The sequence below is a fragment of the Poecilia mexicana genome, unplaced genomic scaffold (genome assembly GCF_051168715.1).
Source record: "Poecilia mexicana isolate PSO_F unplaced genomic scaffold, ASM5116871v1 scaffold_7, whole genome shotgun sequence".
Classification (NCBI taxonomy): Eukaryota; Metazoa; Chordata; class Actinopteri; order Cyprinodontiformes; family Poeciliidae; genus Poecilia; species Poecilia mexicana.
In genome coordinates, this window is record NW_028263376.1 from 22713020 (window position 1) to 22729078 (window position 16059).

Genomic DNA, 16059 nt, shown 5'->3' on the forward strand with positions numbered 1-16059 from the left:
CATTAGAAAAAATATGCCTAAACTAAATGAAGTTATTTCCTAATAAATGTAGAAATTTTCAACTTTACGTTTCACAATTATGTCCCTACCACCACAGATACTAGCAGAAGAGATAAAGTCAGTCACAAATGATGAGAGAAGTGAAGTTAGGAGCCTTTTTTCTGAAAGGAAACATTTTAGAGCTATCACTTTAAAACAGCTCATGTAAATGATTTTTTTTCTTCTTTTTAATACGGTAAAATGCCAGTTTTACATGATGAAAAGGGTTTCCCAAGGAGCTGTTGGAGTCTTTGTGAGCTGGTGTCCTCTCTTCCTGATCCTCCTTCAGGAGTAATTTATGTTCTGAGATTAGACAGTGAAGGAGCTACGTGATTGCAGACAGGAGAATAGACGAAGCAATGAGGCACAAATAAGACCAGTCATGGTTCCACCTAATTTCTCACACTAGTGAGAAATTAGGTGGAACTTTATTTTGTAATTTTTGAGTGACACGCTCCTGTCTATTGCCTCCACAGGAATACCTGTGTCCACTAAACGGTTGTGTGTGGAAGAGCATGTTGTGACAGCCATGTCTCTGGAGATGGAAAAGACCATCACCAAGCTGATGTATGACTTCCAGAGGAACTCCACCTCCGACGATGACTCCGGTTGTGCTCTGGAAGAGTACGCCTGGGTTCCCCCCGGCCTCAACCCTGAGCAGGTATGAGCTCCATGATATTCAAGCTGCATTTTACGCTTGGTGCTTCATGAGTTGTTGCTGTTTTTCATTCTGACCACGCAGACCATATAAAATAAGTCAAAGCAATGGAAATTACTTATTCATCTGGTTTATCTAATTTGCAACACTTTCCTCACAATCTGAAGCTGTAAACAGGATTGTTCGACCAAAAGAGAAAAAAGCACGTCCTGATTGTTTTATTTCACCTGGTGTGTATTATTTCCTTTAGGTTATAATAGGAGGAAGAGAATGGGGCGGGATGACATCCGGTTCAATCACTGGGACTGAAATATCAGACATTTTATTGAAAAATACTTCAAGGGACATTTTTCAGCTAACAAGTTAAAAACTAAACGTATATGTAGGAAAATGTAGTGCCAGACAGAAGGATAGTCTGAAGGGAAAAATGTGGACAAAATGGGCCATTTCACACATTAAGAACAGTGAACTTTGATTAAAAAAACTATTGAAGAATGTGAAAAGATAGGCAGCTCAGTGAAAATGATCTACAAGGTTTTATAATGGAAACCAAAACCAGAAAGAGGTGGAGGAAAATGGAAAAGCACTACAATGGATCAAAGGATAGCCTGAAATCCAAAAACTCTGTAATGGTCAAAAAAGGTCCTTTGCGAGTTCTGTAATATAGGCACCTCTTTGAGAAGCCAAGCGATCTGCAATAAGTGCCCGCAAAGTTCCATTGTTGGAAAAATCACTTCCTCAAGATGTTCCAGATTGTCAAAGAACACACTCTGTGGCCAAGGGAGAAATAGCTAAACATAGAAATAACTACATTGTCATATGCTCAGAAAAAGAAAATCTGGCAATGAAATGTGTACTCCACAAGCTCCCTTCAACATCATCTTAAAACATTACTTAAACTAAGAATAAGAAATCACAAGTAAGTAATTATTAATAATAATAATTCTAGGTTGAGGGGCACAAACTGAATCGAAGTCACAGTTCAATGTAAAATTGGAGGACTTTTATCAACCTGTCCATCCATCCGTCCGTCCATCCATCCATCCATCCATCCATCCATCCATCCATCCATCCATCCATCCATCCATCCATCCATCCATCCATCCATCCATCCATCCATCCGTCCGTCCGTCCATTTATCCATTATCCCCTGATTATGTGAGATCCAATCAACTTTGTCCAGCTCTGATCAATTTTATTGTCTGAACACGGCTGTAGGAATGAAACAAGTAGTGACGTTTCATTAGTGGGTAAATTTAAATTATGCTTTTGCTCGCCAGAGCTCAGTCTGTCCTTTATTTTAGTGAAATTAAAGTAATTGGAGTCAGTGAATGTTGGTTTGAATCTTATTGGAAATTCAATTTAGTTTATCTGAGCTTGCAGACACCACAGCTCCCTGTTTGTATCTATTTGCATCTTAACAGCCTTTTAATGCCATGCCTGACCAAGGTAATTGAATTAGTAGAAACTATCTCTACATCTTTAGTTTGTTTTTATTTTTCTCTTTAGTTTGTCCCTAGTTTTTGCTTTGTGTGACATTAACATGCATACATTTCTTCAACAGTTTCAGCTACAACCCATGTTGTCTTTGTTCCATAAGAGAAAGACACTAATACAACAGGCCACCTAGGGCTCTGTTAACAGATGACAGGAAGCCTGATAACAGTGATTTTCTCTAGTCAGCCATCTTGACAGGATGCTGAAAGAGGCTGCAGCCTCTGTCATCCAGCAGGAGGTGGAGGCAATTGAAGCTGCCTGTTTCTCTTTTAATGCACTTGAATGTAATGATTTTTAAGCCTGTCACTTCTGGTGTCTCTCCATACAATGCCATTAAAAAAAGGAAATAATCATGTGTTAAGGCTCATTGAGCTGTCAGGAATCAAAATCTCCAAATTTGTCTACACTGAATCTATCATTAGGATTCAGCTGTGTTCCAATTGTCTTTCTAAAAGATTTTGTTTCCCAACTTTGGACTTTTGCTCAAGCATAACTTTTAGGTTAATGATAATTTGATTACTAAAAGACACAGTAGCTTGCATGAGATGACTTAGGTTTCTTAAGGTTCATAAAGCAATCTATGTTGTCTCACAGTCTGTCAAAAATGTATCAAATTGGCAGTCTCTAATATCAATCCATCTTAAAATTGTTTCTTGACCTTTGTGTTAAGTGATATTTATCAAACATTTAAAGAAGAATCAGGGGTTGTTTTATTTTTATAGAACAGTTTTGTGTAGTTTTCAGGCTTAAGATTAATTTATTTAAATTAAGAATAATAATGATTCAACAAAAGTTATTAAAAAAATCTACAGGAAGTAGTAAAGAATCCATCCATCCATCCATCCATCCATCCATCCATCCATCCATCCATCCATCCATCCATCCATCCATCCATCCATCCATCCATCCATCCATCCATCCATCCAACCATCCATCCATCCATCAGCCTATTAGAGTTGCAGGAAGCTAGTGTTTCTCTTCAGCAAGCAATTTTATTATGAAATTTATTATAACCATACTAAAATCTGTTAACTAGTGATTTCATTAAACGGAAGGCATAAAAACATTTTTTTCTGACTTACTATTCTACTGTAGATACATTCAGTTCAAGTTCCTCAAGATCTATGCTCTGATGATCCATAGCTGCAGTCTTTTATTAATTTATTTCTGATTCTCGTCCAGAAACCACTGCCACAGTTTAATTACTTCCTAGTTTGGTTTGTTATACATCCTTTTGTCCTCCCTGCTATGTTCTTGATCCCTTATATTTCCACTGTGTGTAAGCTTCACCCTTTCATTTTAAGAAAGTTTTTTGAACATGATTTTGCCTTCATCCTGCTTGTGTTCGGGTCTTCCATGACCAGCATTGGTTTTTCAGTCAACGAACAGACCGGATTTGCTCTCAGGTCAGCTTTATAACAGCTGTTGATTCACTCTGTGACTCACAGATTAGTTCTTATCCAGGTCATTGGATGTCTTAGTGCTTCCTCATTTTAGCATCAGGATTGCTCCTAAATAAAAGTACTGAGTGACGTGGCACACACGTCTGAGGTGGGTGCAGGGGAAGTGGTTTGCACCAAAGTAGTCACACACTGTGCAGCATGAAATCCAAAGAAAGGCTCATTGGTGGATTATTTTTTTCTCTGACAGAGTCAGAACACACTTGCTTTTGGATGAGTAGACATCAGGAAGAGCTGATTAGCCAATCAGGAGTCAAGTCAATGTATAGCCCAACATCTTGGTGCAAAGTCAATAAATTGGAGAACTATGTTGTGCTAACTACAGTATTTTATTCTAAAACAAAAGTCAACAATCAATTACTGTCGTCAAAAAATATCTCAATATTGAGTACGTATTCTCAGATTTTAAATTTTAATTTTTAATATTGTAACTGATACAGTATTTCAAAACCTTCTAAGTTTTAAGATAATATAAAAAAAAAACATTCATATTTTGACCAACACTTTAAAGTCAGCCTTAAATGACCTGGAATAAAGCAATTAGTGCAGGTGAAAGGTCAACTTGAGATGTCCACTACAATTTTTTAATAATAAAAGACATTCTTATATTTCATGTTTTTACCTCAAAAAACATCTACAAATCATTTTCAGGACTTGAAGATGATTTGATTCATTTTCAAATTATTCAGCTAAGATTTGATGATTAATCCAGAGAAAAAAAATAGCAGATCTTCTGAAAGTTTGTTCTAACACAAAAATAATGAATTTTTCCTGATCCATGTATTAGTGCATTAAATCAAATTAGTTTCTGAGTGTCAAAAGCAAACAGATCAAAACTGAAATGAACACTATTCATTATTACTATAGCATTATGTGTAAACATTAAATTAGGAAGATCAATCATGCACTGCTAGGAGAATAAATTAAGTTAATTTAGAATTGATTTTGCCAAGAAAAATGCATGAGGCATTTTTACGATGATAAATTATTTATGAAACTAATCACTAAATGATGCATAAAAGAAAGATTTAATTTAGTTATGTATGTGTATCACCTGTTCTCCAGAATGAGAATGGAGGTTATGCAGGAGAAAAAGAAATCATTACCTCTTAAACCTTACTTTTTCATCATTGCATAGTACCATATAGTACAGCATAGCATAGTATAGCACAGCATAGCATCGTATAGTATAGTATAGTATAGTATAGTATAGTATAGTATAGTATAGTATAGTATAGTATAGTATAGTATAGCACAGTGAAGCATAGCATGGCGCAGCACAGCATAGTATAGCATAACATAGTATAGTATGGCACAGTATAGCACAGCATGGTACAGTATAGCATAGCATGGTGTGGTGTAGTGTGGTACAGTACAGAATGGTACGGTACAGTATAACATAGCATAGCATGCTATGCATATGCTATACTATGCTATAGCATAGTATGCTATAGCATAGTATAGCATGCTATACTATGCTATAGCATAGTATAGCATGCTATACTATGCTATGCTATACTATGCTATAGCATAGTATAGCATGCTATGCTATACTATGCATAGCATGTATAGCATCACAGCATAGCATGGTATAGCATAGTATAGTATATCATAGTGTAGTATAGCGGAGCATAGTATGGTGTAGTATAGTGTAGTGTGGTGGGGTGTGGTATAATGTGGCGCAGCATAGTATAGTATACTATACTATAGTATATTATGGTATAGCATAGTATAGTGTGGCATGTTGCAGCACAGTATAGTGTAATGTGTCACAGTACAGTGTAGCATAGCATAGTATAGCACAGTATAGCATAGCATAGTACAGTACAGTACAGTACAGTATAGTATAGTATAGTATAGTATAGTATAGTATAGTATAGTATGGTATAGTATAGTATAGTGCCTTGTGCTCCTTGCAGGGGAAAGAAAGGCACCTTCCTTTTACAGTAATTTTCCACCCCAGTGATTATGTAAACTTAATCTGAAAAACTTGACCGAGCACAAACAATTTTGATTCGGTGGCCAGTTTGCCTAAAATCAGACAAGCGACAAGATTGCTTTCCATCCCAAAAGTGTTTACCTCTTGAGTACCAATCAGCGTTTTCTTTATTTCACCAACTAACATGCAAATACAAGGGGAGGTTCAGGACAAGGACACTGAGTGCTGCTGCATGATGAATTCGAACTGCAGCGGATATGCTGAGGGTATGGGTACGCTGAGATTTCCTTTAAGCAATGTGAATATTAGCTGTTAAAAGTTTAAAGAAGCTCATTCTGTTCTAGGCTGAGTCTGCAGCTGCAGGAGCACAGAGCTCATTGTGCAATCACTTTTAACTCGAGACGCTGACCTCCAAGGATAACAGTTATTGAGGGAGAAACATAAACGGGTCCTGTTGGCATGAAGGGCATACTAAATTCATTTAAATGTAATTTCAGATTAATGTAAATGAGTTTGTTGCATGAATTAATTAAATAAAGCAGAACATGTAAACTACTTTGCATTCAATTCAAAGCAATGGAACCGCACACAACATATTCAGTGCCCTTGAACTTTAATGTCCTTTGTAGAGGGTTTGCATGATAGACCATTGATAAGTGGTAGATAATTATGAAGGAGGAGGAAAAGGATTTTATTTTCCATAAATACAATTTATTTGTGTTTAACATTTAGAAAATACATTGTAAAAGCATATAGAAACTGTTATTTGTTTTACATTTTCTTCTTTTCTACTAAATAGCTCAATTTTAAGTTTTGCTACAAATTCTCAATTAGACCTCAGCCAGTACATTGACATATATATGAACTATCCCATTGTTGTTCTGCTCTGAAAGGTGAACCCTCATCCCAGCCTCAAGTTATTTGCAGCAGCTAACAGGTTTCCATCCAGGATTGTTTTGTTTTCACCTCCACCCATCTTCCCATCAAGTCTGACCAGCTTCCCTGTTTCTGTTGAAGAAAATTATTACAACTTGACAATAACTTGACACTGTTTCTAAAACTGCCTTAACTTTGAGACAATTCATTCTTCCCCTTCAAAATAATGTACCGCTGTGCTAGTCTGCCAGATAAAGTCCCATTAAAATACATTGAAGTTCATGCTATTAATGTGGGAAAATGGAAAAAAGTTCCAGATCCTTTTGCATACCATTATATGCTAAGATTAGTTGTCATTAAGGCTCTTTCTGCTATACTTATTATAATTTGAAATACTTAAAATGTACACTACATTAGAAATTTATGTAAATTGGCCACTATGGAGTGTCCATCAGTTACAGTTCTGTCTCTGTCCTGCAGCTCAGTTCTTCTCCTCTGTTATCCATGAGCCTCCTAGCTAATATATAACTTATGAAGTGAGAGATAATCAAGTACAGAGGAAAGGAGGATAACTTTGAGTCTGACTTCATTGGAGGTCCAAGGATAATGTACCAAATATAAACATGTGCTTTGTTTCAGTGGTCAGACATCTTGCAAAATGGCTAAAAATAATAGATATTAATCTTGTCTTCCAGAAATTGGGAATTTAAATGTTTTTGCTTTGTCTGTTTTAGGTGCACCAGTATTATAATTCTTTACCAGAGGAGAAAGTACCATACATAAACAGCCCAGGAGAGAAATATCGCATCAAGCAGCTGCTTCACCAGTTGCCCCCACATGACAATGAGGTGAAATATACTTTTAGCCATGAAATGACAGATTTTCTGTTTTAATGTTTGAACGTTGAAGATGTCTGCTATTTGTAGTTTTTATGTCGCCCGATGGTGATGATGAGCTGTGATGTTTCAGGTACGTTACTGCAACGCACTGGACGAGGAAGAGAAACGAGAGCTTAAGATCTTCAGTAACCAGCGGAAAAAAGACAACTTAGGCAGAGGGAACGTCCGTCCATTCCCCCTCACCGTGACCGGGATGGTCTGTGAGAAGGTAAACAGAGGAACTCCTCTTCATTTTGACTTTTAGATTAAATAAAAAAAAGTCATAGGACTTTCATTATTTTTTTACCTACATATGTATTTTTGAGACAACTTCCTGATTACTCTTTTCCTTCTCTTACCATCTCCCCCTTTTTTCTACCTGTTCCACTCTCTTCATCCTCTTCCTCGCCATCAGTGCGGAGGTCAGATAAATGGAGGGGAAATTGTAGTTTTTGCTGCCAGGGCGGGACATGGAAAATGTTGGCACCCTGGTTGCTTCGTCTGCTGCACATGTGAGGAGCTGCTGGTGGATCTCATCTACTTCCTTCAGGATGGGAAGATCTACTGCGGCCGACACCACTCTGAGAGGCTGAAACCCCGCTGCTGTGCCTGTGATGAGGTGCGCCTGTCTGGGCCTTTAGCCCTTTGGGGTTGGAAAGCCTAAACAACACAGAATCTAAAAGGTTTTGAACAAGTTTACAGAGAAAAGACGGCTCTGTTGCTCTGTTAAATATGCAAGGGACGTCGTTTCCCCTCGCCAAAGTCTGGTGAAGTCCTCTTGGGTTAATTACCTGAACATATTGTGACCCAGATGATCTATTAAGAGGCCAGCATTTGTAGTTTTCATAGCAAAGATTTGTTTTCAAATATGTCGTTTAAAAAAAAATCTGTAGGACAGAAAGCAGGCTACAGTTGAGTGGTGTTGTGGTGTAGCAAGGAGGACTCTGGTTAAATCCTGGCCTGGGGTCTTTCTGAGTGGATTTTGCACGTTGTACCCTGTGCATTAGTGGGTTCTTTCCAAGTACTTCAGCTCCCTCCTGACCTCATATAGAATTTTACAACTATCTAAAGTGCTCTTTGGTCTTTTTGGTGTTATTTACTTAAGTTCTCTAACAATCTGAAGCCTATAAAGAACATCTGAGTTTATCATACTTAACTACAGTTATATGAACTATTTATAATAAAAATATAATTGATATTTGGTTGATTTTATTTAGGGGTACCAAAATGTAGAGATGCATACCATCTTTCTTTTGTACATAAAAAGAAATGATAAATTATCATTTATGCTACCTTGTGTTGGTCTACACTAGCGGTTCCCAACCCTGGTCCTCATTCCCCCTAACACTGAGGCTACAGACCTGACTGAATTAACTGGGTGATTAACAGGCATTAGCAGCATTAAATACCATGCAGAGAAAGTCATCCAGCCATGACCTTCTCTGCAGAAGATGGAAAAGAGACATCTACAACACGTAGAATTGGAGGGTTTAAAAACCAGGGTTGGGAGCCACTGGTCAATAAAATACTCAGAAATTCAAGGGGTGTGAATACCTTTGCAAGGTAACATATCAAATCTGAGCATTTTAGATGAAGAGTAATACAAGTGCAGTCGATGTATATGGTTTTGCCTGCTATTTTTCTTATACATATATACATGAGCAGATGGGCATTCTCAGTCTTCATAGAGTAGACCATCTGGCCATTGATTTGGTTGCAGTGAGCACAAGACACAACACACAACAGGCCTTTATGCTTCTTAGCTCTTTAAACTTCTTGACCTTGTTAATTCTCTTTTTCACTCTGATTGAATGATATTAGTCATAATTTTTCAGAACAGACAGGATCCCTGTTTTTTAACAGTCCCACCCACAGATGGTATGTCATTTTCTTCATCAAAAAAAAAAAATCCTGTTAAAATACATCTGATCGCTGCGACTTATTCTTCTTACATCAGAAGTGTTCAAGTGTGTATGAGTTGCTTTTCTTAAACCCTCAGAAAAGAAAAATGCAGAAAAAAATGTAGGATACGACAAGAAATTATTGTACAATGTACTTGTCCCTCACACATTTTTTTATTACACTGAAATGTTTCAGATAATCACACAAATTTTCATATCAAATAAAGAAAGCATAAGACATTTATTTCACAAATCTCAGAAAGCCCTCATCTCCTTTTTGTTCAGCTGAGTTTTATATATATATATATATATATATATATATATATATATATATATATATATATATATATATATACACACACATATATCTCCTTGGAAATCTCCCAAGAATGCAAATTTGCCCAGTTTCTTTCTAATTGTTTAATTGTTTAATGGTGAACGCTGACTCTTAAATGAGCAAAGTAAAGTCTGCAGTGCTTTCGATGTTTTGGGGTCTTAGTGGCCTTCTGGATGTGGAGACTGCACACTTGAAGCTGCAGTCTACAGCCAAGTTTCCTCCTCACAGAGCATCCATCCCTTGTGCCTTCCCCACTCAGCTCCTCCAGATTAGCTATGAAAATGAAACTATGTGCCTGGAAAATACATAGAGAAAATATTTCTCTTAATTCAACTTTTTGCAGCCTAGAGAGGTGTACTTCCGCCTATCATAATTTAAACATGGAACATGGAAATGTGTGACTTGTTAGCCTAAAACCTAATCCTGTGTTTTCTATTTCCACAAGTTACCTTTGTTTGTTTGATGGTCCGAAACATATTAGTGTGACAAAGAGTAAAAAGAATACTTAGAAGTGGCTTCACAGAAAAAGTACCGAACAAAAACAACAGCCTGTTGGTTAAATCCTAGATTACCCCAAACATGGGCCTCGCTCTCAATGGGATTTGAGGAAATATTAGCATCTGTTCTGACCAAGTTTTTTTTTTTTTCTTTTTAGTGTTCTTACCGCATGTGTTTGCTGACTATTGTAATATCTGAACCACACAGCTAATCTTTGCCGATGAATGCACTGAGGCAGAGGGAAGGCACTGGCACATGAAGCACTTCTGCTGCTACGAATGCGAGACCACCCTCGGGGGCCAGCGCTACATCATGAAGGATGGACGGCCACACTGCTGCAACTGCTTCGAGTCTCTTTATGCAGAGTACTGCGACGCCTGTGGAGAACACATAGGTACAGCGCACCTGCAATAACACGTACAGTTGACAAAACACACGGACATGTTTTACTTTCCACACTGCAATACAGCAGCTCAAACAGCCTCATAATGAATGTATGTGTGGCTGGTATCAGCTCCGAGCCTCATGGGTCACAGCTGCAGAGAGGCGGATCCAGTGCGGTGAGATGTGGATGGTTATTATCATCCCCGGATAACAGTGAAGGAGTGGGTTTCAGAGAGTGCCCCCAAACTGTAACCAGATGGGAGCTGTGAAGGATGATTACTTCCTCCAGTCTGAGAGCAGCGCTTGTGAAATGTATTCATGCTATCTTAGAAATCAAGCAATCATGTAAGGGCACAGAATCACAAATGTTTGACTCCAGGAAATAAAAATAAGAAAGAAGAGGTTAATCTGCTGGTTAAATTGGAATCGTTGGGTATACTCATTCACCAGCATTGTAGTTCTGCTTATTTCTGGAATGTGGTCGAAAGGATTAATTTTTTTTTTCCCTATGTGATTAAAGGAATTGACCAAGGCCAGATGACATATGATGGGCAGCACTGGCATGCCACTGAGGAATGTTTCTGCTGCGCTCGCTGTAAGCGTTCCCTGCTGGGTCGTCCATTCCTCCCAAAGCAGGGGCAGATCTTCTGCTCACGGTCCTGCAGTGCTGGGCAGGTATGAAAAACTGAAAGCAGCTGCAATTTCATACATTCCTTTAACCTGTCTGTCACTAGAGGACCCAAATTTGGGTCCTCTAGTGACAGAGGTGTCAAACTCCAGTCCTCAAGGGCCTCTGTCCTGCAACTTTTAGATGTGCCTCTGCTGCACCACACCTGAAAAGAATAATTAGGTCATTAGCAAGGCTCAGGAGAACCGATCTACACAGGGAGGAGGTAATTAAGCCATTTCATTCCACTGTTTTTTACCTGTGGCACATCTAAACACTGCAGGACAGCGGCCCTTGAGGACTGGAGTTTGACACCCCTGTCATTGTGAATGAAAACCTGAGACCAACAGGTTAAGCATTTTTATAATCAAACAAATCTGGTTTCTTTCCATGCGTCAGGATCCAGAGGAGTCTGACTCCTCTGACTCTGCTTTCCAAAGCGCTCGCTCTCGAGAATCCCGCCACAGCACCAAGATCGGCAAGAAGGAGCGCAGGAATGCTGAGCAGGATCGCCGGAGCACGGAGCCCCGCCAGTCAGCTCCTCCACCCATGCCCGACCGCCTGTCTGCTGAAATTGATCCCCTTTCTGTTCCGATGGACCGACTAAGCCTTTCATCCAGTCAGACTCCGAGCAGGACGCCTAACCGTACACCGAGCCGCACTCCGAGCCAAGCCCCAAGCCTTAACCAAGTGTGGATGAGCAGGGACGAACCCTACATCCCAGCTTCATACGAGGGCCCTAAAAGGGATCCCTCCCCAACCCCTGCATCCATACACCTGCTGGGTCAGTGTAATGCCAGGCAGGGATACAATCCCAACACAAACGCTCATCCACCTGCCCAGAGTCCTGCCAACCCAGGCAAGAGGCCTGATTCCTGGGGGAAGGAGCAGGGCAATGCCAAGAGGACCACTATGGCTGCCCTGAGGGGCCACTCCTTCAATGAGAACTGGATCCATCACAGCCAGGATGAGTTCAGACCCAACAAGCTCCGTACCCAGATGAGCTTCAATGAGATGTCCAGCCAGAATCAGGGTTTCTCTGACAAGAGGAGTACCAGTCTTCATGGATTCCAGAGAGACGGCAGACCCCCGCTGACAAGGAGAAACCACATCACCGCCATGAGCTTCAACGAGCCCCTCACTCCACTAGAACAGACACCTCGTGGATCCATGGACTCCCTTACTATGTCCAATACTGCAGGTAATGAATTGCATGTAGGTGCGTCACAGTTCAATAGAACATAGCTGTAAATGCAGCTTACTTAACTGAATTGAAAAGTGAACTCTTATCACATAGTTCTGTTGCACAGTCAGAAAAGCACATTTAACGTGTTTATGGCTCAAAACTAGTAATCACCTAGAAATGAGTTTCTCTGACAATGTTAATATTAGATAAAAATAATAAAAAATGATTTATCATTATCCGTCTATAATAAGGGTAAGTAAAAACTGGTAAAGGACAAGCTTGTAAATGCAGTGCTCTACATTAAAGCAAAAATAATGGAAACTTTTGTGAAAGAAAAACAAGTGGTGGGAATATAATGCAGATAAGATAAATGCAGCTTTGGCAGGATTGCAAAATAAATCCTATTGAAGAGTTTGGATGAGATTCAAAAGGCATGGACTGTGTCTGGAGTCATCTACATTCCTTTGTTTTAAGCCATTGTCATTTGTCAGAAACTGCTTACGGAGGTTTGGAGAAAAAGGACTGGACTGTCCCTCAGTGGTCCAAAGTCCTATTTGAAGTTTAAAGTAAATTTAGCATTGTATTTGATCAGAGTCAGGAGGTCCGGTGGGGAGCCACAGTATCCAGATAATGCAGATTAGGGGAAAGGTTGTTGCTTAACACCTCAGCAGTTACAGGCTCATCGCCTCCGTGCCATGCTGCACCGACACTTATCGATTCAATAGGAGCCTCAACCAAGTACTGAAAATATATCCTCTAAAGGACAAGGACATACTTTGCAGTTGCCTGAAATTTTTTGTAATATAAAAAAACATTTTCATTGGTCTTATGTAATATAATAATTTTATAAGCAACTAAAAAACTATAATCTGATCAAAATGACAGAAATAAATACTTGACCTTTGTCACTCTGTATGTGATGACATAAAGTGTGAATTTCACTTTTGCGCTTAAGTAAATTAACTTTTTTATATTGCTCTTTGGTATTGAAATGTATCTTCATATTGTGACTGGAAAATATGATGTTTGATGTCCTGTCCTAACAGGTAACTCTCTGGATGGGGCCACCAAGCGCCAGGAGCATCTGTCCAGGTTCTCCATGCCTGACCTGAGTAAGGACTCAGGCGTAAATGTGTCGGAGAAGAGCAACATGGGTACCCTCAGCTCCTCGGTCCAATTCCACAGTACAGAGTCGCTTTCCTCTTCTCGCCCTTACAACAACAACATGTACACTCCCCTGAGAGTCGGGTACCCACTTCAGTACTGGGATGGCCCGCAAGACAGCGGCTTTGATGGCAAAGGTCGTGTTGGGTTAATGGGCAGCAGTGGGAACCTGCGGATGGCTCCCATGAGTGACAGGATGCCACGCCGCCGCATAAACGCCCAGGAGTCCGTTTCACAGCAACAGCAGCCACAACCGAGACCCCACAAACACCACCGTGGGACTAACGGTAATGGTCACCACCGCAGTGGTCGCCATCACAAACGCTCCCGCCGCTCGCGCTCTGACAATGCCTTGCACCTAGTGGCAGACCGCCCGAGTCAAATGGTGGAGCTTCCCTATCGCCGCGTACAAGAGGATTACGACCGCTTCCCCTCTGGTCAAGCTGCTCGGGAGTTGTATGGCGTGGACTCAGGCGGGCACAGGCAGATGCCCCACCGGCCTTGCCCGCGCACCACTTCTGACCTTACTCTGCAAAATGCTGGCTGGCAACCAGTGGGACTGGGTGGGCCATGCTGGAATGATGGCTACATGGAGGCCGCTGACCCCTGGTGCTCCAGCTGCTCCTCTTCTTCTGAATCTGAGGCTGATGAGGGGTATTACCTGAGCGATCCAATCCCTCGGCCTGTGCAGCTGTGTTACATCAACAATGAGGAGCTGCGCCACCGCTACAGCCCGTCTGGGATAGGGGCCCATCACGGGCCTCTGCACGGACCGATTCATGGCCAGCTCCACAGCCGCCAGAGGAGGAAGAGCAAAAACTGTATAATTTCCTAGATGTAGAGCAAGGAAATGAGAAGGGAAGGGAAGAAGAGCGAAGGGAATTAGAAAGGTAAGAAGACAGAAGAAAGTGCTTGAGAGGAGGAACAGAATGAGTGGGAAGGTGAAAGTAAGACAGCTGAGAGTGTGTTTAGGGTGTGTGTGTGTGTGTTTCTGTGTTTGGCAGGGTTTGAGGGATAAAAAAGCCAATTTCTTTGGGCTTGCGAGCTTACACAACTCTACACTGGGTTATGGTTGTGTACACCTACACAGAATGATCTAATCATAAGAGGAAGCTCAGCTGGCTTACACAACAAGAATGTTTACAGTGACTGAGACCAACTCAACGATGGCACCAGGAAGCACTAATGAATTGGACTGCTTAATATGCCGTGGTCATGGTATATAACATGGTGTACGTGCGTGTCTGTCTGTGAGTGTATTCATGTTACAGAGAATCTGAACAATTTCTTTAGTCTGAAACGGAAAGTAAAGCTGCAGCGCTCGGCGAGCTCAGAGAACCGAGCCCTGAGCAGCCGACTTCTTCTACACGGACCGACAAGAAATTGTGCTGGGATAGTGAAAGCTATGTGCTAGATTCCAAGCTACGTCATTGTTTACCTCTGTGGAATCAAAATGCTGCTGGAATATAGTGTTGGCTTCCTAGCCCTGTTATCAGCTTGTACAAAAATAAATAAATAAATAAATAAAAGTCTATTGAAACTTGTGCTCTACATAGCCAGCTCTCCATGCTTTACCAAGGACAGAGCGCCGGGCAGCCTCTGCTCCTTGGCCATTCAGGCACAGTAACGTCAGGTATGGTCCTGTTTTCTTTTCTGCAACATGCTTTGTTTTACTTACAGATGGTTAAGAATAATGAAATAGTAATATTAATAATAATGATATTAACAATAATAATACTAATGCAAACAATAATTAATAATGATATTACAAAAAATACCTGCTAAATGTATATATAGTAATACACTTTAATAATAGATGAAGTACTGTAAATGTCTTGTACATATTGTCTTAAATATTTATATATTTTGTAACAAAAGAATCATTATTTGTATAACATCATAGAAATGGGGAGGCTTGCATGTGAATTTTGTTGTTGTCTCATACTGAAAATAAAGTGTACTTTAACCAGGAAACTCTAACGTGAGTTGTACTGTACTATTTTGCTCAAAGCAAGGTTTTCTGTTTGTGCTTCGGTGTGATGGAGTGACAAAAATCATCAACACTCTGCATGGAAACAGATATTTTGACATGAAATATCAAAGCAAGTGAAAGCAGCTGCAATGTCTATGATTGTACTATAGACAAATAAAGTGGTTTTATTTTATTTCTTCCTAATGTTTAGCTACTCATCCCATAGAACTGAATTGCTCACAAGAAGGAAAGTCTCAATCAAAATGTCTTTGTCCCCGATACTGATGCTAGTCACTTAAGATGAGGTGTCTAACAAACACCAATATGATACTAATAAAACTTTTAAAAAATGATCATTGGCATGTATATATACTTGAAAACATAGTTATCTAAGATTGTGTATATGGTCTACACACTCCTCATGAGTCTGTTTTTCTAAACTTTAGATTTAGCACCAACACATTAATTTGGTAACGCAAAGATTGAACTCTTTGGTATGAATGCCAGGCGTCATGTTAGGAGGAAACCAGGCACAGCTCATCACCAGGGCAATACCATCACTTCAGTGATCATAGTATGGGGATAATTTGCAACAACAAGAAC

At 40.0% G+C, this 16059-nt stretch overlaps 1 protein-coding gene across 1 annotated transcript; it reads left to right on the plus strand.

Moving 5' to 3' along the window:
* The first annotated feature begins 558 nt into the window (after positions 1 to 558).
* On the plus strand, positions 559 to 15464 carry LOC106932079 (prickle-like protein 2). The gene is made up of 8 exons (XM_015010571.2): positions 559 to 700; positions 7204 to 7317; positions 7439 to 7576; positions 7763 to 7966; positions 10291 to 10477; positions 10988 to 11142; positions 11534 to 12335; positions 13367 to 15464. Exons 1-8 carry the CDS (start codon positions 569 to 571, stop codon positions 14317 to 14319), a joined length of 2685 nt encoding a protein of 894 aa, XP_014866057.2. The 5' UTR covers positions 559 to 568; the 3' UTR covers positions 14320 to 15464.
* The last annotated feature ends 595 nt before the right edge of the window (positions 15465 to 16059 follow it).

Excerpts from the sequence above, each read along its gene's own strand:
- LOC106932079 (XM_015010571.2), top strand. The coding sequence starts at position 569 with ATGTCTCTGGAGATGGAAAAGACCATCACCAAGCTGATGTATGACTTC. Across the intron at positions 11,143-11,533 it reads GGTCCTGCAGTGCTGGGCAG|GATCCAGAGGAGTCTGACTC; the intron begins GTATGAAAAACT and ends TCCATGCGTCAG. Across the intron at positions 12,336-13,366 it reads TACTATGTCCAATACTGCAG|GTAACTCTCTGGATGGGGCC; the intron begins GTAATGAATTGC and ends CTGTCCTAACAG.